This window comes from Pseudophryne corroboree, chromosome 2 (assembly GCF_028390025.1).
Source record: "Pseudophryne corroboree isolate aPseCor3 chromosome 2, aPseCor3.hap2, whole genome shotgun sequence".
NCBI classification, from domain to species: Eukaryota; Metazoa; Chordata; class Amphibia; order Anura; family Myobatrachidae; genus Pseudophryne; species Pseudophryne corroboree.
In genome coordinates, this window is record NC_086445.1 from 299,781,510 (window position 1) to 299,806,277 (window position 24,768).

Consider the following 24,768-nt stretch of genomic DNA (forward strand, 5'->3'; position numbering starts at 1 on the left):
TGCTGGATATTGAAAACAGTTAAGAATTCCATACAGCGATATTTGCTGGGGAATCAGGAAAGTTAATATCATACAGAGATAGTTGTAAGAATGTCAAGTCACAGATAACAGTGAAATATATAAAAACAGTATTATGGAAGGTAATTGTTATTTCTTAACTTTTAAATGTCCCACTGACGTTAAAATATGAGTTCTGGTATATATTTGCATTTTATCATATTTGACTGAACACCAACACATCTCAGTGCTGTAAATAAACATTAAACGGTAAAACTTAATCCAGGCATACAGTATTTCTTTACCAGGAGCCTCACATCTGCTCTCAGTGACTAGGAATGTGTGGCCCCCATGGTCGTACGCACAAGGTATGCACTTGCACACCCTTTAGGCAGCCTCAAACTCTACCTTAAGCATGTTTCCCCCGCATCACAGCTGGCTTTCGCAGAAGAAGCTGCCTCTTTTTGAATCCGAGGTGGGCGATGTGAAACAGGTGGACAGAAGTCTTTGTCCTGGGGGGTGCACATCCCTTACCCAGCACATGCACATATCCGTCTCGATCCTATGTGTATTACTGGCTGCTCCAGCTATCCACTTGACACCTGTCTGCAGCACTGGATTTTCCTGCCATATGATAAAATGTACTATTCAAGACAAATAATTGAGCACTTGCTCAGGTGCATACATTTTATTTGTATTTTTATGCTAAAGTTTCCACTCCCCTTGTCAAATTGCATTTGTTTTTATATTCTCTACCTCTTGTATATATAATTGATTTTTAGAATGAAGGATACATGGAAACAAAATGCAAAGGGAATTTAAAACATAAAATAATTGTACAAGACTCTGAGGGGTGCTGTAAATGTATGATGCCTCGTTATGTGCCCTGTTACCACTTCTCCCCCATGTACTACAGTGTCGGGGCATGCAAGGTGACAGGGGCGCCCCTGTCCATATCGGTGATGCTATCTGTAAGACAGCACAATGATATAAATGGGGCAATGTATGATGCTGACCCTTCTGACAGCTGCAGGTGTTGTTGCCCGGCGCACAGCACTGTCCCTGGCTGTATGCTCCGACAAACATTCTTTTCATTGCAATTACCTGTACATACATGGAAACTTGAATACTGTGCAAATTACTATTAAAATGTGCCCTTTTATTAACTAAAATTCATTAGAAGTTGATATACTGTACACAGCTTGTGAGTTTTCATTGTGTGGAAGTACATTGAGATTTAGTAGTGCTTGCCGTTAGATATACTTGCTGGAGATAAGCTTTACAGTTTAACATTGATGTAATTCTATTTTGTAATAAGTGCAAGCATTGCAACAAGTAGTCCCTCTTATATTTAGCTGTTGAGGAATAAGAAACAGTCTTATTCAGTTTGGTTATCTTAAAAACTAGCAAGCTAATCAGCTGTAAAATTTGTACTGCATACGACCAAGTAACTATTAAGCTACGTCAGTGCTGAGCTGTGTTTTTTATTTAATCTGGTCACATACCAATGTGTACCCCAAGCCCGTGAGTGTAGTGGATTAATGCTTTTTGCATGTGTGTCTGAGTGTACTGTGTATGTATTTGTGTGTGTATATATAATATGCAGATTCCAGAGTGTGCTTGATGTATGGATGTTAACCAAGAGGAATATTCCTGATTCTGGGATTCACAACCAAGGTTTCCTCAATTTCTTGACCTTTTATGGTCTCCCTAGTAAGGGCCTGTAGAAAACACCCTCTCACCAAGATGTCACCCAAACAAATAAAATAATGAGTTATTTGAAAACAATTTAACAAAATATACCAAAATGATTTATTTTACAAATTCTGCAATAGTTGACAGTGCATAGTCAATATACTGTAAGTATTGTTTGAGATCCCCATGCAGGGATTATGATATTAACACAATTATCTCACATAAACACACCAATAGAATGGAATAGTTGACAAAATGATATCACCCTCACCTTAAAAGGTGTGAGCTCTAGGGTGGGTATTCACACAATTGGGTGGTAGACGAGAATTGATAAACCCTACACTTTTCGTCCCAGATGGACTTCTTCAGGGGTATGTATCTGATAGGTGGGAGATTAGTATTTAAAAAATGGGGGTGTGAACATGAAGAAATTATTAATTTTTGTACACATTATCTATGGTACATACCTAGAAATTTTTTTTTCCATAGATCTCACACATCAAGTGAGTTCAGGAGACCAAAGGGTGAGATTCATTAATGTCTTTATATGCCTAATGATAAGAAATGGTACCATTACAAGCGTGAACTTAGATGTAATAAATGCATGTACTTTTTATATTGTGTATTAAGTGAGATTTATACTAACCTAGTGTGACAGGACGATACCGTACGGAAGCACTCGCAGCTTCCGCGTCCCGTTGACTGCGCACAGAATGGAAGGTCAAGCCGCACGAGGCCTGACCACATAGGGGATTCCCGCTTACCGTCAGTAACCGCCTGTTACTGACTCCACCCACTGCGCTGTGGGCGGGTTCTCGCTGCCACCACCAAACTCCTAACCTGCCGTGGCGTTTGGAACCACGGTTCTGCTCTGTATGTGCCGACGCACTGCTTTACCACACCTGCGTGGTGTCGACGAATCCCCACTAGCCACTTGCTAGGCCTCTACCGGTAGCTGGCGGAAGGCGGAGCTTGGAGACGTCAGGTGCTTCCCTGGACAGCCGGAGAACGGGGCTAGGTTTGGCCTAACCCTGTTGGTCACAAGATGAAGCAGTCTTCTTGAGGCAAAGGTGTTTATTGCTCAAATAACCTTTAAAAAGGCTCCTCCCTATTGCTAGGGGCAACAGCATACAATTAAGATCTTTTCAGCAGAAGAAGATGTTACAATACACCACTCTGGAGGCACGCAGGTCTCCTTTTTATGTCAGTTTTCCACACAGTACCACAGGGGGGTAAGCCCTCCCTGTCTTCTCCAACCAATCAGGTTATTTTACAAAATACCAATAAATTACATTTTACAAGGATATAAGTGCAATAAAACAATATCCTCCTTCCTGTCACCCAGACAACGTTTGGTATCAGATTAACATCACTGTTGATAAATTTATCACATATCTTCAAAATACAAATGTGTCTGGTCATTCCCATCTGCAGGCAATCTCAGTGTTTAAGATTACAACAGGAATGGCTACAATACAAACAAACGGTCTTCCTTCCTTTAACTTCCATTCAGGGATCGTATATCAAATCCAAGCCCATAAACCCAATGATTAGCATCTCTCTCTAAGGAATTTACACATCAAAAGGTATTGTCCTTCACACCTCACTGCTAGTACAGGGCCCTTAGCATGCCCCTTCCTATTTCCAGAGGATAAGAGATGCGTATTCAGACAGCTATAGTAACTGCATTTTTCCTTTAAATATACACCAAGCCTATCTTGAATATAAAATAGATACAGTTAAACATGTCTTCCTGCAATGGTGCACAGAGCACTACATATGACATGTTAAAAGTAAAACACATGATTCAACAAACTTTTAAACAGTCCGTAACATGGCGCCGGGCACGAGGGTTAACCCATTCAGTGCCGCAGACGCCATTACACGTGTGGCTGGCTAGTCTCTCCGGCCACATTCCTTCCCCCCCATTCAAGCGGGTCAACCAGGGACCCATGTCCCAACGATTTGGGTCCTGGTCCCGCAGTCCCTTGTGTTGAAGGGGACGCTACCTAGGGTGTGTAGACTCCGGCCTAGACAGTTCATCCATAGTGCAGTGGGCCTCTCTTCGTGGGTGCACAATGTTCAAATAGTCCACCTGAAGTCCAAGTTCAAGGCTCCACCACAAAAGTCTGTCCAATTCCCCCAAGGTAGGTTGCAGCCACCTAACAGGTAGGTGGTAAGTCACCACGGTGGGGGGCCGGTTACAAACAAGTGCCACCCAAGGTGTCCCAATTGTGGCATACCCCAGCTCCCACAATAGCAGTATACTGCTCAACCAGGCCACAGGGTGCTCCTGCCCATATGGCTCTTTCTGGCTCGGTACTGCTCCCAGTCCGTGCAGTGGCGCAATAGTTCGTAACACACAGTCCTGGTCAAGAATGTGCGCCATCAGCACGGGAGCGGGTACCCGAGCCTTCTTCAATGACTGGAATGCCAACTCGCAAGCGGGTGCAAAGTCCACTGACTTGGGAATGCCCTTCCTAGCCATCTCTGTCAAGGGGTTCGCTACAGGACTAAAGTCAATGACAACATGTCCGTAGGGCCTTACAGGTTCTAAGGTCAGTACCGGTCTGGGTGATGTGGGTCGGGGACAGCCTCTGGTTGCCTCCACCCCCTCTGGGTTGGGCCTACCCCTGTCTCCTCCCACATGGTGCCCCAGGCACTGCACCTCCGTCATACCTATCTGGCAACTGTCTGCCCTAACTGTCAGACCTGCCCTCCAATCCTCTTCTGTCGACCTATGACTCGGGAAACCTACCCTGTCACCTAGGCCTACTCTTCCCTCCTCGTCCGCTACCTGTGCCACAGTGATGGCGGCCAGACCACCAGCCTCTGGATCCTGTGTGGCATCCACTACAGGGAGGCTGCGTGTCTTCCCCGATCCACTGTGCACAGGCAAGGGACCTGCTATGTCCACAGCAACTTGCTGCAAGGGTTCTCCTATGGGCAGAGGCCCAGAGACAACACAACCGCTGGAGTGCCCCGGCTGCCAATGCATGGCACCAGCCTTACAGTTGGTCTGGGCGTCATCCGACATTCCAGACCAGGGTAAGCTCTGTGTCAGGCACTTCAGGGTACGGTCTGTCCCCGGGTTGCTGTCCAAAGGGGTTTCACTGGCAACCGACACCGGTTGCGCAGGAACTTTCCCTGAGGGGACCAGTTGGACACATTCCCTATCTGGTCTATCTCCTCCCACTTTCCTGTCTACCCTGTACCTTAACCCTTCCCGCCAGGTCAAACTTCCTGCCCCAACCCTGTCAAGGCCGCTGCCAGAGTGGCGCCTCATGCCTTTCGGGGACGGGTCAGAGAGTTGAGCCACCCTAAACTCCTGCCTGTGGCCCTCAATCTCTCCTAAATTGGGACACTCTACAGGGGGATCTAGGTGGGGATTACTAAGGTCAGTCTGGTAGGGGTCAGTCATGGAAAAGTCAGTGTGGTTTCTCATACTCACCGCCGGAGTTGGCAAACCACTTGGGTCAGGAGCATCTTTGGGCACCCCCACAGGATCAAACGAGCTGGAACCGACATCCTCTGCGTTGCTAGGGGACGTAGGCATACCAGAGGCAAAAGGCATGCGGGGTCGATGTACTGATCTAGCCGCTGTGATCTTTTCCTCTGGGCTGGTTGATGCTGTGGTTGGCTGTGCTGGCAGTTGTCTAGCAGCTGTAGTCTTTTCCTCTGAGCTGGGCTGTGCTGGAGTAGCTGATGTCAACGGTGGTTTTGGAACTTGACTCCGGGGAATGGCGCCAACAAACATAGTGACGATCCCACCACCCAGATCATTTCCTAGGACCACATCAGTTGGGAGACCATCCATGACGGCAACTTCTCGCAACTCTGGTCCAGCTCCCCAGTCCAGGTAGACTCTTGCCATGGGAACCGCTTTTTCTGTTCCTTCTGCCAGGGTGACCGTGGCAGTGCGACCCTGCAATACTGCAGCAGGATCTATGAGGTGGGGGCTCACCACAGTGATTGAGGCCCCAGAGTCTCTTAGGCCTTCTCCCTGCAGGGGTCCCACGTGGACTGGCTGCAGGTGCCTCCACATGTTGTGTAGGGGCTGTTTGGCCATGCAGGTGACTCTCTCCGCAGAGTGCACCTGTCTCTCGCCACACTCCATCGGACTGACTGGAGGGGGAACAGTCTCTGTAGGCTCATCTCCTCTCGTCAAACAAGCGAGCCGGGCTCCAGCACTCGGATTTGGGGCACGAGTCTGGGGTGCTTGGGATGCAGGACAGTTCATCCTCAGATGTCCGATTTTCCCACAGCCGTAGCACTTCTTCTCCAGTCGTGGCACCGATGATCTCTGATCAGTTGCAGGGACGCTGCGGTGCGGTTGCTGGCCAAGAGCACCCGGGTTGGAAGATGCTTGTCTTTGGGGGTGATGAGCTGAAGAGGGGGGTCCCCTTGGTGGTACAGTCTGTTGGAGCTGGCTGCTGGCGGGGCGCTTCTGCCCCCGTGGCCGAATTGCCACATATTTGTCGGCTAATTGGGCAGCCATTTTTAAGCTGGGTGGCTCCCGATCTAGCACCCACTCCTTCACTTCTTGGGCGCACCGGCGGTAGAACTGCTCCCTGCAGATCAGGTCGATCAGTGCATCCCATGTAGTGGCTTCCGAATCCTTCACCCACTTCACCACGTACTGCCGCAGCTGGTTGGCGAACTGCTCATGGGTGCTGCTAGGATTCTTGGGCAAGTCTCTGAACTTCTTCCTGTAAGACTCTGGAGTGATGAAGAATCGCTGGAGGAGGGCCTTCGCGACTTCGTCGTAGTTCCCACAATCCTCCGTCGCCACTCCTCGATAGGCCTCCAAGGCCTCTCCATGCAGAGTGGGCACAAGGTGTCTCACCCACTCTGACTTGGGTAGATCGTGTAGTTTACAAGTCCTTTCAAAAACTTGCAAATGTCCATCAATGTCCCCATCACTGTCTGCAAACTTGGCAAACTGTATACGTCCTGATCTGTGTACAACAGCTGACAACGGCTCCCGGGGTACCACGGCCTGTGATGCCCGCTCCGCATGCCACATCCGAATGACAAGCATGCGTTCTTGCTCCGTTGCCCTTTCCCCCAATTCCGCTAGCCGATCTGCTAGGGTATCCGGGTCGCCCCCCCTGGGACGTTGGGATCCTGGCCCTGCTAGGGATTGCTGGGAAACATTGCTGCTGTGAGAGTAGGCGGGGCTTGTGGTTCTCACCGGTTCCTTACGAAGGTCCACTGTTGGGCCGTCCTCTGCGATGCTGACGCCGTCAGTGCTTTCCACCTCCGCCCGATGAGACTCCTCCACGCTCCTGAGCGCCGCCTTCATGACGCTTCTGGACGCGTTGGAAGGGATATCCACACCCTTCCCCTGGCATACGATCTCCAGATCCTCCTTGGACATTCCGCTGAATTCCGCCATCTTGTGCGTTCTCCTGCGCTGCAGTTACTCCTCTCCAGAGTAACTCGGCTTCTCCAATTGGGTGATGAAAAGCCGCCTGGGACTATCCCACCACTATGCCACCAATTTCTGTGACAGGACGATACCGTACGGAAGCACTCGCAGCTTCCGCGTCCCGTTGACTGCGCACAGAATGGAAGGTCAAGCCGCACGAGGCCTGACCACATAGGGGATTCCCGCTTACCGTCAGTAACCGCCTGTTACTGACTCCACCCACTGCGCTGTGGGCGGGTTCTCGCTGCCACCACCAAACTCCTAACCTGCCGTGGCGTTTGGAACCACGGTTCTGCTCTGTATGTGCCGACGCACTGCTTTACCACACCTGCGTGGTGTCGACGAATCCCCACTAGCCACTTGCTAGGCCTCTACCGGTAGCTGGCGGAAGGCGGAGCTTGGAGACGTCAGGTGCTTCCCTGGACAGCCGGAGAACGGGGCTAGGTTTGGCCTAACCCTGTTGGTCACAAGATGAAGCAGTCTTCTTGAGGCAAAGGTGTTTATTGCTCAAATAACCTTTAAAAAGGCTCCTCCCTATTGCTAGGGGCAACAGCATACAATTAAGATCTTTTCAGCAGAAGAAGATGTTACAATACACCACTCTGGAGGCACGCAGGTCTCCTTTTTATGTCAGTTTTCCACACAGTACCACAGGGGGGTAAGCCCTCCCTGTCTTCTCCAACCAATCAGGTTATTTTACAAAATACCAATAAATTACATTTTACAAGGATATAAGTGCAATAAAACAATATCCTCCTTCCTGTCACCCAGACAACGTTTGGTATCAGATTAACATCACTGTTGATAAATTTATCACATATCTTCAAAATACAAATGTGTCTGGTCATTCCCATCTGCAGGCAATCTCAGTGTTTAAGATTACAACAGGAATGGCTACAATACAAACAAACGGTCTTCCTTCCTTTAACTTCCATTCAGGGATCGTATATCAAATCCAAGCCCATAAACCCAATGATTAGCATCTCTCTCTAAGGAATTTACACATCAAAAGGTATTGTCCTTCACACCTCACTGCTAGTACAGGGCCCTTAGCATGCCCCTTCCTATTTCCAGAGGATAAGAGATGCGTATTCAGACAGCTATAGTAACTGCATTTTTCCTTTAAATATACACCAAGCCTATCTTGAATATAAAATAGATACAGTTAAACATGTCTTCCTGCAATGGTGCACAGAGCACTACATATGACATGTTAAAAGTAAAACACATGATTCAACAAACTTTTAAACAGTCCGTAACATGGCGCCGGGCACGAGGGTTAACCCATTCAGTGCCGCAGACGCCATTACACGTGTGGCTGGCTAGTCTCTCCGGCCACACCTAGAAACAGATTTCTGGTTACCTCTTTAGACAGTATAAATGCTGTAAAGCAGGGGTGTCAAACACAAGGCCCGCGGGCCAAGTCCGGCCCGCCAGACCTCGTCTGATGGCCCGCGGACTCACATTTCAAACATGGGTGGGTCCGTGGGACGCGCTTCGCTGCAGCCAATCCCTAGCCTGCCAGATTGATTGATGGCTCTGTGGCCCGGCTGCAAACTTTAAAAATAGGAGGTGGAGCCTTGCCAGTGCGGACTTGATGGCGCAGCTCTCCTCGATTTGGTGAGTTGTGCTTCGGACAGTGGATAACCTGCGGCTGGAGGAGGGTGTTGGGGTCTGAGAGCTGCCAGTGTTCCGCAGCCGGGGATCGGGGCTGGGTACTCCGTGATCCCGCGGCCAGCTCCGGGTGGTGATGCTGCTTTAGCTCTGAGCTGTTACAATCAGCGGTGACAGGGGGGCTGACTGTTCCCGCGGTGGGGGCTGGTTCAGGTCCCCGAGCTTCCGGCATTACAATGAGTCTCACTGACTCATTTAATGCCGCCACCAACGCTGCGCCTGTCTGCCCACCACCAGTGCCCCGGAGCCCTGTGCATTAAGACAGTCACTGCACAGTCAGTGACTCGGGTCCCGACTCCCGGCCGGAGGGGGAGAAGGAGATGCTCTGCTTTCAGCTCCTCCACCATAGACTCAAATACTGCATGTGCCCGACTTGTTTAACTATTCCAAGTCCCTCTCTCTATTGCTGTTCACACGGACACCTGGCTGTTACACCCCGGTCCTGATTGTCACCAGCGCCAAAAGTTCATGGGAGGGATGCATAGAGTCACTGGCAGCCATCTCCATGCACAGTGACAGCCCCTGATTGTAAGCACTACTGATGCCAGGCAGGAAAATGCAATACTATTGTTGTACAAGTGGAAAGTGCTGCTCCTCCTCTCTCTCGCTCCTCTGCCCCCCCTCTCTCTTCATGTATCCCCCTCTATGCATCTCCTTCCTCTCTGTCTCCCCCCACTTTCCGTCTCTCCTCCTTTCTCGCTCTCTGTCTGTCTCCCCCCTTTCTCTCTCCGTCTCTCCCCCCTCTCTATCCCTATCTCCTCACTATCCATTTCCCCTCTCTGTCTCCCCCTCTCTCTGCTCCTCTCTCCGTCTCTCCCCCCTCTGCGTCTCCCCCCTCGCGCTCTCTCTCTGCGTCTCCCCCTTTCAGAGCTAGTTATTACTTACATTATTACAAAAAACAGTAATAATTGAATGCAGTGACATTAATTTATGATAATAAAGAGTGGACACATAGACCTACAGATACAACCGGCCCTTTGATGGGGACCAAACTGCTGATGCGGCCCCCGATGAATTTGAGTTTGACACCCCTGCTGTAAAGGCTAGAAGAAAGGGCTACATGTGTCTAAAAAGTGAAAAAATATTCATTTATTTGTCTAAACATAAAAGTGCAAGTGTACAAATATAGTGATGGTTATTCATACCAAATAAATATTAAGAGGGTTACTGTTCCTCAGTTTATTATCTCTATTAGGCTAAGCATCTGAGCTGTGACTGCTCTGTGTAGCCTATTAAGAAAACAATTAAATGTTTATTTAACTAAACATATATAATAGAGTGCAAATGTGCAGATATTGGGGTATATTCAATACCTGCCGGATCCTTTCTGACTTGAAGGATCCGACAGGTCAGTATTCAATGAGCGGCCAAATCCAACTGTCGGATTTGGCTGCTCCGGCTTCCGTGAGCGAGGAGATTGCTACTCGGGAGCCAAGAAGCGCACAAAGAGGACACGTCCGGAAGCTTCCACGGACCGAGGCATCGAAGGCAACCCGGACGCCGAGCACAGATGGGGACAGTGGGGAACAGGCAGGAGAGATTCAGGAGAGCTCGGGGATCGCCAGGTGGGAACGGACCATGGAGAGCAGCGAGGCAGAACATCGGGGCAGGTAAATACGTGCTCCCTGTCCCCCTTGCGCTCTGTTCATTCCCCGTGCCCTCTCCACCCCTGATCACTGTTACGCAGGGTGCCACGGGGTGCAGCACTGACACACACACACACCCTCCCCCTCCCCTCACCCGTCTCCTTAGTCCAGCATCAGCCTCCGCAAGCTTCCTTCAAAAGTCGGGAGGATAGTGCCACCGGCTCCACACAGGCAAACTACCCTGTCTCATCTCCCCGGTTTCGACAATGTCAATCCGACTTTAAAAAAAGCTGGATTGACATTGTTGGAACCAGGGCCAAAACCTGTCAGATTGGCTGCGGAACACGTGGATCCGCGGCTAATCCGACAATCCACGTGGTTTCCGACAAGTCAGGAATTCCCAACTTGTCGGAAAAAATGGCCCGGCATTGAATAGGTCGGAACCCCTTCCAACCTAAACCTGTCAGAAACTGCCATCTTTCCGACAAGACGGCAGTTTCCGACAGGTATGGAATACACCCCATAGTGGTAGTTCTACATAGCGAAAAAGCATTAAAAGAGGGTCAGTGGTCCTGAGTTTGTTAAATCTATAAGGCTCAATGGCTGAGCTGTGACTGCTTTGTGTTACCTATTGTACAAAAAAATTGAAGGGATGAGGAGCGTGAAGTTTATCAATACTTTACATATTACAGGTGACACATTTAAAAATATTGAAATACATACCGCAAACCATCATTTTAAATGGAAAAAGGGGAATTGCAGACAGGTTGATTTCCAATGGTTTAAATCTGATCGAACATAATCTTAAATGCTGGGGATAAAACCCATAAGTGTATCATTAATAGATTTCATAACAAAAGGGGTCCATTTCCATACCAAATTAATTAAAAAGTAATTATAATTGCAAACCATTCATAAAACTGGGTTATAGCAATACATCCCAGATTAGAGGGTGAAAATTAAACCATTATTATGGTAAGAGTTAGGCCATTACCATAATATGTAAATATAAATAAAACAAGATTCAATAAATCATGAATATATTCTATTCACATGATAGACAAAATTCTGATAAACCAAAGTTGAGATTTAGATACAAATATAAAAAAGGAGAGAAGAGGAATTGACACATCTATTAAGGAAAATAGAGGCAGTGTGTCTAATATTACTTATTAGGAATTCCTGCAGGGTATACAACCATATGTTTGCAGCTCACAGAGTAGGAGATAACGAGGCTATCCCCTCTGTGTCTCCTTATAACACCCTTAGATCATTACATCACTTCCTGTTTAGTCAAATCACTAAACTGTGTGTAAATTAGTTTTAACATATACATCTAGCTTTTTAGTTATTTTAATTAAATGTACAATGATATAGGTGAAGGGATTACGACCCTCTAATAACTTGATACATTCTTTTTACAATCGAAGGGAAAAAAATCATTAATTGACCAATTGTCCCATAATGCTTTGCAGTGATGGAGTTAAACTCCTTAAACAATTTAAGTGAGGGATTAGGAGTTATAGATGTAAAGAGACAAAATATATCTACTCCCTACCTTTAATTTCCATTAGGTTATATTGATCTTAGTTATTACAAAAAAATTCAGCAGTAGCACGAGATCTTACTGCCTATTATGCGTTCCACCTGCCGTCGGTGCAAATGGCCACTACTGGAAAACAGTCAGAAAAGATCTGTTAAAGCCGTCCCGACTATAGGTATTGGGGAGAAGCACCCCATTAGCCTTCTTAAACTGGCGAAGGCCCATGGATCTACACTCTGCCTTATGCCGTTCACAACTACAGTTGCAGTGGAGGTCGGCAGGAGCAAAAAAATAAAAAAAAAACACACTACAGGCTGATCCAACTTTGATGTAATGTCCTTAAAACAAGTCAAAATGATGCTCAGTAGTGTGTGTGGCCTCCACGTGCCTGTATGACCTCCCTACAACGCCTGGGCATGCTCCTGATGAGGTGGCGGATGGTCTCTCAGACCTGGACTAAAGCATCCGCCAACTCCTGGACAGTCTGTGGTGCAACTTGGCATTGGTGGATGGAGTGAGACATGATGTCCCAGATGTGCTCAATTGGATTCAGGTCTGGGGAACGGGCGGGCCAGTCCATAGCATCAATGCCTTCGTCTTGCAGGAACTGCTGACACACTCCAGCCACATGAGGTCTAGCATTGTCTTGCATTAGGAGGAACCCAGGGCCAACCGCACCAGCATATGGTCTCACAAGGGGTATGAGGATCTCATCTCGGTACCTAATGGCAGTCAGGCTACCTCTGGCGAGCACATAGAGGGCTGTGTGGCCCCCAAAGAAATGCCATCCCACACCATTACTGACCCACTGTCAAATCGGTCATGCTGGAGGATGTTGCAGGCAGCAGAACGTTCTCCTTGGCATCTCCAGACTCTGTCACGTCTGTCACATGTGCTCAGTGAGAACCTGCTTTCATCTGTGAAGAGCACAGTGCGCCAGTGGCGAATTTGCCAATCTTGGTGTTCTCTGGCAAATGCCAAACGTCCTGCACGGTGTTGGGCTGTAAGCACAACCCCCACCTGTGGACGTCGGGCCCTCATACCACCCTCATGGAGTCTGTTTCTGATTGTTTGAGTAGACACATGCACATTTGTGGCTTGCTGGAGGTCATTTTGCAGGGCTCTGGCAGTGCTCCTCCTGTTCCTCCTTGCACTGGCTGAGGTAGCGGTCCTGCTGCTGGGTTGTTGCCGTCCTACGGCCTCCTCCACGTCTCGTGATGTACTGGTCTGTCTCCTGGTAGCGCCTCCATGCTGTGGACACTACGCTGACAGACACAGCAAACCTTGCCACAGCTCGCATTGATGTGCCATCCTGGATGAGCTGCACTACCTGAGCCACTTGTGTGGGTTGTAGACTCCGTCTCATGCTACCACTAGAGTGAAAGCACCGCCAGCTTTCAAAAGTGACCAAAACATCAGCCAGGAAGCATAGGAGCTGAGAAGTGGTCTGTGGTCACCACCTGCAGAACAACTACTTTATTGGGGGTGTCTTGCTAATTGCCTATAATTTCCACCTGTTGTCTATTCCATTTGCACAACAGCATGTGAAATGGATTGTCAATCAGTGCTGCTTCCTAAGTGGACAGTTTGATTTCACAGAAGTGTGATTGACTTGGAGTTACATTGTGTTGTTTAAGTGTTCCCTTTATTTTTTGAGCAGTATATGTGTGTGTATATATATATATATATATATATACACATATAAAATATATAATCCATATATTGTATATTACGCCAAAACATTGACCAGCTGCCTAATATGCTATTGCACATCTGTATGCCAATAAATCATCATTGACCCTCCCGGGCTATGCACACAACAAGACCTCTCAAGTCACATGCAGTGTCGATGCCGCAAGCCGTGGGCTAATGTTTTGTGTCTGCATATGCATCCAGATTTTTAGCGCTCAGAGAGACAGAACAGATTTGGATACGTGGTCTGTGAAATACAGTGGGCATTCTTGGGAGATAACAGAAGAGTAGCTAAGCAGATAGGGGCCTGTCACTGTAAGTGGCTGTGCCCAAAGATGCATAGTCGCTCACAAAGAAAGGCCGTGGTCAGACAGAAACTGCACTTGCCATTGGGCTGGAGCAACCAAAGACGCACTGAGACGAAAAGGGACTGCTGCAACACTGAGCAAGGGGACACCTCAGTACAAATTGACCTTGACATTGGCATAAGACGCAGTTACATCAAAGGCCGTGTCTGCTTGCAACTCAGAATTAATCCCAAGGTGTCCTGTGTTATTGGTGCCTGGACATTACCAGCAGATCCTTTAACACCTTTAAGTTGCAACATGGAGTCCCAGAGGATTGGACTTATATATCACACATGCTTGTTCGGATTCAGAACTGGTGAACACACGTTTGACCGCTCTGGAAATAGGAAGGGAGTTGCTGTAAAAGTCGTTCCCAGCCTGTGTCCGATAGGACGGTGGCCAGGCGCTTGCAGGAATATGGCTTTAGTGGTAGGGTTGCGGTAAGAAAACCACTTCTATGTGCTACAAACGTAGCAAAAAGGTACGCATGGGCTAAGAAGCATAAGGATTGGACTGAGGAACAGTGGAAGAGGGTACTTTGGACCGACAAATCGAAATTTGAACTTTTTGCCTCGCATTGCTGGGCTTTTGTGCGTTGTCGTCCAGGTGAGCGCTTTCTCCTGTGTAGCGCCAACAGTTAAGCATGGAGGAGGCAATGTGATGGTTTGGGGATGTTTTGTGGGCAACCAAGTTGGTGACTTAGAATCGACGGAAAACTGGATCAAAAGGAGTACCACAACATATTAGTGCATCATGCGATTCCCTCCAACAAGATAATGATCCAAAACATACGTCCAAGTTGTGTACTAATTATTTGCAAAAGAAAGAAGACACACAAGTCGTAACAAAAATGGAATGGCCACCTCAATCACCAAATGTTTCACCCCTCGAGCTTTTGTGGGAAGAACTAGATAGGGAAGTCTGAAAACAGATGCCTACCAGCACTGAGGGCCTCTGGGAGGCTCTTCAAAGCTGCTGGATTTGAATGGATCTTCAAAAGCTGGAAAAATTAGTAAATAGGATGCCAAGGATATGCAAAGCGCTTATCAAAGCTAAGGGTCGTCACTTTGCTGAAACCAGACTACAAAATAAAATTACTTAAAAGTCAAAACAAGTATTTTTTTTGTTTCCTTATTGTTCAAACTGTTGTTTATTTTGTAAACAAAGTCAATAAAACAGGTTTTATTTCGTTACTGTGCAGCTACATTGAAAATTCCTTAAAATATACTGGTGCGCTCAGACTTTTGACAAGTACTGTAAGTAGCTAATGTCTGCTACCATCTAATATATCCCTGACTTTAACATATTCTGCTGTTATAGGATAGTCCGTGTCATTCTCTTCATATAGGATTAGGCATAATACTTTGGCTCATGGGTGTATAAAATATTTAATTGCAGTATTCCATTGAGCTAAGTAATCAAGAAATATGAAAAAAAAATTCTTAATGAAATAGTCCATAACCACCAAGTTGCCATGCTAGAAAGTGGGCAGCCGTCAAACAGTGCAGAGCTGAAGCTTACTAGACTTTTCTCCAAGTAGACTTTTCTTTCTTCGATTAATACAAACGTGGCAGAGTTACAGTTTTTGAAATGGATGAATTGCAGATTTTTGGCCATATGACATTCTCAAACAATGAACAATGGGGGTTATTCAGAGATGGGCACATATCGTTTCAACCGTAGCAAGATCTGCGTCCATCTCCTCACATGCTGGGGAACGCCCAGCACTGGGCAAGGCTTGCTTACTTAGTGCGGGCTTGCAGCAGCCCTTTCTATAGTGCAAATTCTATGAGAAGATGTATTTTTATGTATACACAGAACTTTGCATAGCTAGTAAGTCCGTGTACACATTCATACGAAACAACCCAAGTGTAAATTCCCTTTTTTACACCTCGTCATAAGTACAGTTTTCGGATGTTTTCATTTCTACAGTGGTCTGTTAGTTTTACTTGTAATATGTTTCCTAAACACCTCATTTGGAAATGTTTCAACCTTGTTAGGTCGTTCCTAAGGATTGTCTGTCATTCTGACCCATAAAGTAATATTGTTATAACCGATGTGTGAATACCATAATGGACTGTCCTGTTGGTTCCAGGGCCTTTTTTCAGAGATGCAAAGGCAGCTGTGGCACAACCTACAGTATACGACTTGGGATGTCGCTGTATAGATAAATAGAAGCTAATACCTATAAATTGTTCTCATACACCTAGAGTCTATACACCATACTGCGCGAGACACCTGATAGTGTACTGTACTTGAGATGCTGGTCAGCGACTTTAACCACAGAGTTATCTGTTTTACTGTAAAATCGTAGAAAGTTGCAGATGAAGCACAACGGAACTTGAGAAAAAGCTTCGGCCGATGCGTCAGAGCCCTTCTTACACAGTTTCAGACTTAGTTGCCTAGGATCTGTCATGCCGAGGGAGCTATTTGCGCTGACTTGAGCAACAGTGTATGAGTACACATGTATTCAGGTGTTTTTTAATTGAATAATAATTTTCGTTTTACGTAATACATTTTTCCATGAGGGGCTCAAGGCGCTTAACCGATAGTGTGAATACTGAAGTTTAGATTTTTAAAAAATACAGAAATCATGAACATACAGAGGTTAGATTTCCATTTTTCATACAGGCCTTAGGGGGTCTATTTACTAAGCCTTGGATGGAGATAAAGTCGCTGGAGATAAAGTACCAGCAAATCGGCTCCTAACTGCTGTGCCACAGGATGTGTTTGAAAAATGACAGATAGGAGCCGATTGGCTGGTACTTTATCTCCAGCGACTTTCTCTCCATCCAAGGCTTAGTAAATAGACCCCTTAATTTCCTAGTGTACATATTATCTGTGCTGCATATATACATCAAATTCATTTGGTTAATTTCTAACTTATGATGTGTAGGAAGAAGAGGGAGAATATGGAGACTCGCTGGATTTCCGTAGGGGAGGTGATGGACAGCCAAGGAGATCTACTAGACCAACTCAACAGTTTTATCAACCTCCCAGAGCACGGAACTGATTGCTAAGGTGACAACAAAATATCCTGGTGCAACCTTTCAAAAAAGACAATGGCAATATACATTTTTTGCAATTGCCATATAAGCGAAATAGAATGTTTTGGTATCATATAATTCAGTTACAATTGCATCCTTATACATCTTGCCTCAATACATCATGCAGTGAGAGATGCCTGGCGTGAGTGAGCCAAGTCCTGTGTAACTCTGCTAATGTTGGGCATCTTTTTTGGCTGAACATGCGTCTCAATCGCAACACAATGCGGCTAGGACAGACAAGGAGATTGTGCTGATTAGTTTGATATATGACACTTGTTATTGTGTGGGACTGAGTCTGTATACGTAGCAGAACAGATCTTGTATTGCAAAAAAGCTGCAGCTTCGTATACAGATTCAGAGACTCTGTTACACACAAATATATCGAATTAGCACAATCTTCTCATGCATCCCAGGCGCTTTGCGTTGCGACTAAGACACATTTTTGGCAAAAAAGGCACTTAATGCTAGAATGTTCTCACGGGACCTGGCGTACCATGACGGGCTGTTTAGCGCGACTGCAACAAAGATGTGTGAGGACATATATGCATATCCTAGTTTCCCAAATCTTGAACTAAACAAAACTAAGGTTCCCTTTTATTTTAAGACGATGGACTATTATTTCTCCGGACTGTCACTTTTTCTCTAACGTCCTAGTGGATGCTGGGAACTCCGTAAGGACCATGGGGAATAGCGGGCTCCGAAGGAGGCTGGGCACTCTAGAAAGATCTTAGACTACCTGGTGTGCACTGGCTCCTCCCACTATGACCCTCCTCCAAGCCTCAGTTAGATTTCGTGCCCGGCCGAGGTTGGATGCACACTAGGGGCTCTCCTGAGCTCTTAGAAAGTTATAGTCTTAGAATTTGTTATTTTCAGTGAGACCTGCTGGCAACAGGCTCACTGCAGCGACGGACTAAGGGGAGAAGAAGCGAACTCGCCTGCTTGCAGCCGGATTGGGCTTCTTAGGCTACTGGACACCATTAGCTCCAGAGGGATCGACCGCAGGCCCAGCCTTGATGTTCGGTCCCGGAGCCGCGCCGCCGTCCCCCTTACAGAGCCAGAAGCAAGAAGATGGTCCGGAAAATCGGCGGCATGAAGACTCTGTCTTCACCAAGGTAGCGCACAGCACTGCAGCTGTGCGCCATTGCTCCTCTCACACACTTCACACTCCGGTCACTGAGGGTGCAGGGCGCTGGGGGGGGCGCCCTGAGGCAGCAATAAAAACACCTTGGCTGGCTAAAATACCTCAATATATGGCCCCAGGGGCTATATATGAGGTAAATACCCCTGCCAGAATTCCATAAAAAACGGGAGAATAGGCCGCGAAAAAGGGGCGGAGCCTATCTCCTCAGCACACTGGCGCCATTTTTCCCTCACAGCTCGGCTGGAGGGAAGCTCCCTGGCTCTTCCCTGCACAGTAAGAGGGAAAAGAGAGGGGGGGGCATTAAAATTGGCACTGTATACAGTATATTATATAAAAGCTATTAGGGACATAACTCAGTTAGTCCCTGTATATATATATAGCGCTCTGGTGTGTGCTGGCATACTCTTACTCTGTCCCCCCAAAGGGCTTTTGTGGGTCCTGTCCTCGTTTAGAGCATTCCCTGTGTGTCTGCGGTGTGTCGGTACGGCTGTGTCGACATGTTGAATGAGGAGGCTTATATGGTGACAGAACAGAGGCCGATATATGTGATGTCGCCCCCTGTGGGGCCGGCACCAGAGTGGATGGATAGGTGAAAGGTATTAACCGACAGTGTCAACTCCTTACATAAAAGGGTGGATGACGTAACAGCTGTGGGACAGCCGGCTTCGCAGCCCGCGCCTGCCCAGGCGTCTCAAAGGCCATCAGGGGCTCAAAAACGCCCGCTCTCTCAGATGGCAGACACAGATGTCGACACGGAGTCTGACTCCAGTGTCGACAAGGTGGAGACATATACACAATCCACTAGGAACATCCGTGACGTGATCCCGGCAATAAAAAATGTGTTATACATTTCTGACTTTAACCCAAGCACCTCTAAAAATGGGTTTTAGGTTTGGGGAGAAAAAACAGGCAGTGTTTTGTTCCCCCATCAGATGAATAAATGAAGTGTGTGAAAGCGTGGGTTCCCCCGTTAAGAAACTGGTAATTTATAAAAAGTTACTGATGGCGTACCCTTTCCCGCCAGGTGGATAAGTTACGCTGGGAGATATCCCCTAGGGTGGATAAGGCGCTCACACGTTTGTCAAAAAAGGTGGCACTGCCGTCTTAGGATACGGCCACTTTAATAGGTACCTGTTGATAAAAAACAGGAGGCTATCCTGAAGTCTGTATTTACACACTCAGGTACTAGACTGAGACCTGCAGATAGTGCTGCTGCAGCGTGGTCGGTGACCCTGTCAAACAGGGATACTAGTTGGCAAACATAAAAACATATTAAAGACGTCGTCTTATATATGGGGGATGCACAGAGGGATATTTTGCCGGCTGGCATCCAAAATAAATGTAATGTCCATTCTGTCAGGAGGGTATTAGAGACCTGTCACTGGACAGGTGATGCTGACTTAAAAAGCGCATAGAGAGCCTTATAAGGGTGAGGAATTATTTGGGGATGGTCTCTGGGACCTCGTATCCACAGCAACTGCTGGGAAGAAATAATTTTACCTCAGGTTTCCTCACAGACAAAGGTACAGTCCTTTCGGCTTCAGAAAAGCAAGCGGGTCAAATGGCGCTTCCTTTCTGTACAGAGACAAGGGTAGAGGGAAAAAAGCTGCACCAGTCAGCCTGTTCCCAGAATCAAGATTCTTCCCCCGCCTCCTGTGAGGCCACACCATGACGCGGGTGCTCCACAGGTGTAGCCAGGTACGGTGGGGGGCCGTCTCAAAAATTTCAGCAATTAGTGGGCTCGCTCACAGGTGGATCCCTGTTTCTTTCAAGTAGTATTTCAGGGGTACAAGCTGGAATTCGAGATGTCTCCCCCCAGCCGTTTCCTAAAATATGCCTTGCTGACAACTCCCTCAGGCAGGGAGGCTGTGCTAGAGGCAATTAATAAGCGGTATTCCCAGCAGGTAATACTCAAGGTGCCCCTACTTCAACAAGGACGGGGTTACTATTCCACACGGGTTGGGGTACCGAAACCGCATGGTTCGGTGTGACCCATTTTATATTTAAAATCCTTGAACACAAAAATTCAAGTTCAAGATGGAATCGCTCAGGGCGGTTATTCCAAGCCTGGAAGAGGGGGATTACATGGTATCCTGGGACATCAAGGATGCTTACCTGCATGTCCCCATTTACCATCCTCGCCAGGAGTACCTCAGATTTGTGGTACAGGATTACCATTACCAAGTCCAGACACTGCCGTTTGGACTGTACATGGCACCGAGGGTGTTTTATCAAGGTAATGGCCGAAATGTTGATACTCCTTCAAAAAAAAGGGAGTTGTAATTATCCCGTACTTGGACAATCTCGTTATAAGGGCGAAGTCCAAGGAGCAGTTGGTAGTCGGGGTAGCACTATTTTGGAAAGGGCTACAACAGCATGGTTGGATTCTAAACAGTCCAAAGTCACAGCTGGTTCCTATGACACGTCTACTGTTCCTGGGGATGGTTCTGGACATAAACCAGAAATAGTGTTTCTCCCGGAGGAGAAAGCCAAGGAGTTGTCATCTCTAGTCAGAGACCTCCTGAAGCCAAAATAGGTAGCGGTGCATCATTGCACGCGAGTCCTGGGAAAAATGGTAGCTTCCTACGAAGCAATCCCATTAGGCAGGTTCCATACAAGTACTTTTCAGAGGGACCTGTTGGACAAGTGGTCCGGATCGCATCTTCCGATGCATAGGCTGATAACCCTGTCTCCAAGGACCAGGGTATCTCTACTGTGGTGGCTGCAGAGTGCCCATCTTCAAGAGGGCCGCAGGTTCGGCATACAGGACTAGGTCCTAGCTACCATGGATTCCAGCCTTTGAGGCTGGGAGGCAGTCACACAGGGAAGAAATTTCCAGGGACTTTGGTCAAGTCAGGTTATTTCCCTACACATAAATATTCTGGACCTGAGGGCCATTTACAATGCCCTGAGGCCGGCAAGGCCTCTGCTTCAAAACCAGCCGGTACTGATCCAATCAGACAACATCACGGCAGTCGCCCATGTAAACCAACAGGGCGGCACAAGAAGCAGGATGGCGATGGCAGAAGCCACAAGGATTCTCCGATAGGCGGAAAATCATGTGTTAGCACTGTCAGCAGTGTTCATTCCCGGAGTGGACAACTGGGAAGCAGATCTTCTCAACAGACACGACCTCCACCCGGGAGAATGGGGACTTCCTCCAGAAGTCTTCCAATAGGATTGTACACCATTGGGAAAGGCCACAGGTGGACATGATGGCGTCCCGCCTCAACAAAAAGCTATAAAAGATATTGCACCGGGTCAAGGGACCCTCAGGCGATAGCTATGGACGCTCTGGTAACACCGTGGGTGTACCAGTCGGTTTATGTGTTCTCCCCTCTGCCTCTCATACCAAAGGTACTGAGAATAATAAGAAGGCGAGGAGTAAGAACGATACTCGTTGATGGCCAAGAAGAGCTTGGTACCCAGAACTTCAAGAATTTATATCAGAGGACCCATGGCCTCTGCCACTCAGACAGGACCTGCGGCAGCAGGGGCCCTGTCTGTTCCAAGACTTACCGCGGCTGCGTTTGTCGGCATGGCGGTTGAACGCCGGATCCTGAAGGAAAAGGGCATTCCGGAGGAAGTCATTCCTACGCTTACTAAAGCCAGGAAAGAGGTTACAGCAACTCATTATCACCGCATATGGCGAAAATATGTTGCATGGTGTGAGGCCGAAAGGGCCCCAACAGAGGAATTTCAACTAGGTCGATTTCTGCATTTCCTGCAAGCAGGAGTGACTATGGGCCTTAAATTGGGTTCCATTAAGGTACAGATCTCGGCTCTGTCGATTTTCTTTCAAAAAGAACTAGCTTCAGTACCTGAAGTTCAGACATTTATAAAAGGAGTGCTGCAGAGTCAGCCCCCGTTTGTGCCTCCTGTGGCACCTTGGGATCTCAACGTGGTGTTGAGTTTCTTAAAATCACATTGGTTTGAACCACTAAAAACCGTGGATCTGAAATATCTCACGTGGAAGGTGGTTATGTTATTGGCCTTGGCTTCTGCCAGGCGAGTATCAAAGTTGGCGGCTTTGTCTTGTAAAAGCCCTTATTTGATTTTCCATATGGATAGGGCAGAATTGAGGACTCGTCCCCAGTTTCTCCCAAAGGTGGTGTCAGCGTTTCACCTGAACCAGCCTATTGTGGTGCCTAGGCTACTAGGGACTTGGAGGACTCCAAGTTGCTAGACGTTGTCAGGGCACTGAAAATATATGTTTCCAGAACGGCTAGAGTCAGAAAATCTGACTCGCTGTTTATCCTATATGCACCTAACAAGCTGGGTGCTCCTGCTTCTAAGCAGACTATTGCTCGTTGGATTTGTAGTACAATTCAGCTTGCACATACTGTGGCAGGCCTGCCACAGCCAAAATCTGTCAATGCCCATTCCACAAGGAAGGTGGGCTCATCTTGGGCGGCTGCCCGAGAGGTCTCGGCTTTACAACTTTGCCGAGCAGCTACTTGGTCAGGGGCAAACACGTTTGCAAAAATTCTACAAATTTGATACCCTGGCTGAGGAGGACCTGGAGTTCTCTCATTCAGTGCTGCAGAGTCATCCGCACTCTCCCGCCCGTTTGGGAGCTTTGGTATAATCCCCATGGTCCTTACGGAGTTCCCAGCATCCACTAGGACGTTAGAGAAAATAAGAATTTACTCACCGGTAATTCTATTTCTCGTAGTCCGTAGTGGATGCTGGGCGCCCATCCCAAGTGCGGTTTATCTGCAATACTTGTACATAGTTATGGTTAACTAAATCGGGTTATTGTTGAGCCATCTGTTGAGAGGCTCTATTGTTTCATACTGTTAAGTGTGTTTCATATCACGAGTTGTACGGTGTGATTGGTGTGGCTGGTATGAGTCTTACCCGGGATTCAAAATCCTTCCTTAATGTGTACGCTCGTCCGGGCACAGTACCTAACTGAGGCTTGGAGGGGGGTCATAGTGGGAGGAGCCAGTGCACACCAGGTAGTCTAAGATCTTTCTAGAGTGCCCAGCCTCCTTCGGAGCCCGCTATTCCCCATGGTCCTTACGGAGTTCCCAGCATCCACTACGGACTACGAGAAATAGAATTACCGGTGAGTAAATTCTTATTTTTTTGTATTACCCCTTTCAGTTATGGTAACCTTTTATGGTTTTAACTTCAAAGCCAATTAGCATTTCATTATATTGCAGCATAAATACAAACAGGTACATATGTATTGGAAAGCAACAGTTTCATTTACCATATGCGCCAATGTTTTGTTTTTTTTTGTTTTGTTTTTCTTTCAGTTCACCTTGTGTTGCCTAATGCTTGTTTATTTTTAACAGATCTATACTAAATTTCTCAAGGAAGAATGGAATGCTGCAGCTGTTTTCACGGAGTGGTATATTTTTCTAATGAATTGCCTTGCACTGTGGTATCAATAAACATTTTGTGAACAAGTCTCAAAATGTTGAGCTTTTAAGATGCGTATAGCTAGATTTGTCATACAGTTACTAGTTACACAGATAATTCTTAATGGAGAAGCATTTCTGTTGGCATCAATAAAACCTCAGTGCACCTCAGTTTTGTCTCCTGAAATTTTTATATCTGTGTATTCATGAATTCGACTGTGAAACTGAACTTGACAAGTCGGCTCTGTTCTGACTGAAGTATAATAAATCACAACTGTTAACTATGAGCAACTAGAAGTTAACCAATAGAAAATAATATGGTAAGCTACACTAGCTTTAATGAAAATGATGCAACCTTTTTTTATAAAGACTCATCAAGGTTTTGCAGAAAAAGATTACGTTTGTTATTGTATATAGGACCTAATTCAGAGATGTACGCAGATCTTGCTTCCTGCAACAAGATCTGCGTCCATCTCCTTGCATGCTGGAGGCTGCCCAGCACAGGGTAAGGCAGCCCAGCATGTGAGTGGCACCCCTCACGATGTATCCGCAATTAAATTGCGAGCGCATCAGTTTAAGGTTGACCCCTGCCTGCACTGGCAGGCAGTCCAGCACAATTTATTTTTTCGGAGTGGCAGCAACCTCAAACGCTCCTACCGTGCCTCCATTTTACCTGTCACACCCCCACCATGCCAAAATGCTTGCCCCCAAATGCCCACCTCTACCAATCACATGGAAGGATGCCGCTGCAAGATGTAGGGTCGCGCACGTGCACTGCGGTCGTAGCGTTTGCGCAGACCCCCCTGAATGCAGCCACTGCATACAGATGCATTCAGCTTTGAATATCCTCCATAGTCCAAGGTTTCCTATTGTACTAGGAATGCCCTAGTTGAAGAACAACCCCATGGAGAATTATTACAGAAATCAACCATCCCATTACATCAATATTACCATGATTTCCTTGAAGTGTTTAGAAGATAAGCAGAGAGACTTCATTCACATATAATATATGTACAACTGCCCCACTGATAGAATTCCTGGAGCACAATACATTTTGGTAATTTATTCCCTTGCTTAGCCAGAACATTGTTTTTAAAGAAATATATTGATGACAGTTTGGCTCAGGGTGTCAGCCACACTTCCGCCTCACCAGCTGAAGCTCCTATCATTTTTGTAGTTAAAAAAAATAAATATATTTCTCTATCGTCCTAAGTGGATGCTGGGGTTCCTGAAAGGACCATGGGGA

The 24,768-nt window shown here is 47.0% G+C and overlaps 1 protein-coding gene across 1 annotated transcript in view; it reads left to right on the forward strand.

Moving 5' to 3' along the window:
* The window catches only part of TDRD3 (tudor domain containing 3), a 642,579-nt gene extending 618,886 nt beyond the window's left edge, over positions 1-23,693 (forward strand). Inside the window, exons 13-14 of the mRNA XM_063952911.1 lie at positions 16,862-16,986; positions 23,457-23,693. Of these exons, the coding sequence (XP_063808981.1) occupies positions 16,862-16,978 (117 nt within the window). The 3' untranslated portion in view covers positions 16,979-16,986; positions 23,457-23,693. The remainder of the gene's footprint in view (positions 1-16,861; positions 16,987-23,456) is intronic.
* The last annotated feature ends 1,075 nt before the right edge of the window (positions 23,694-24,768 follow it).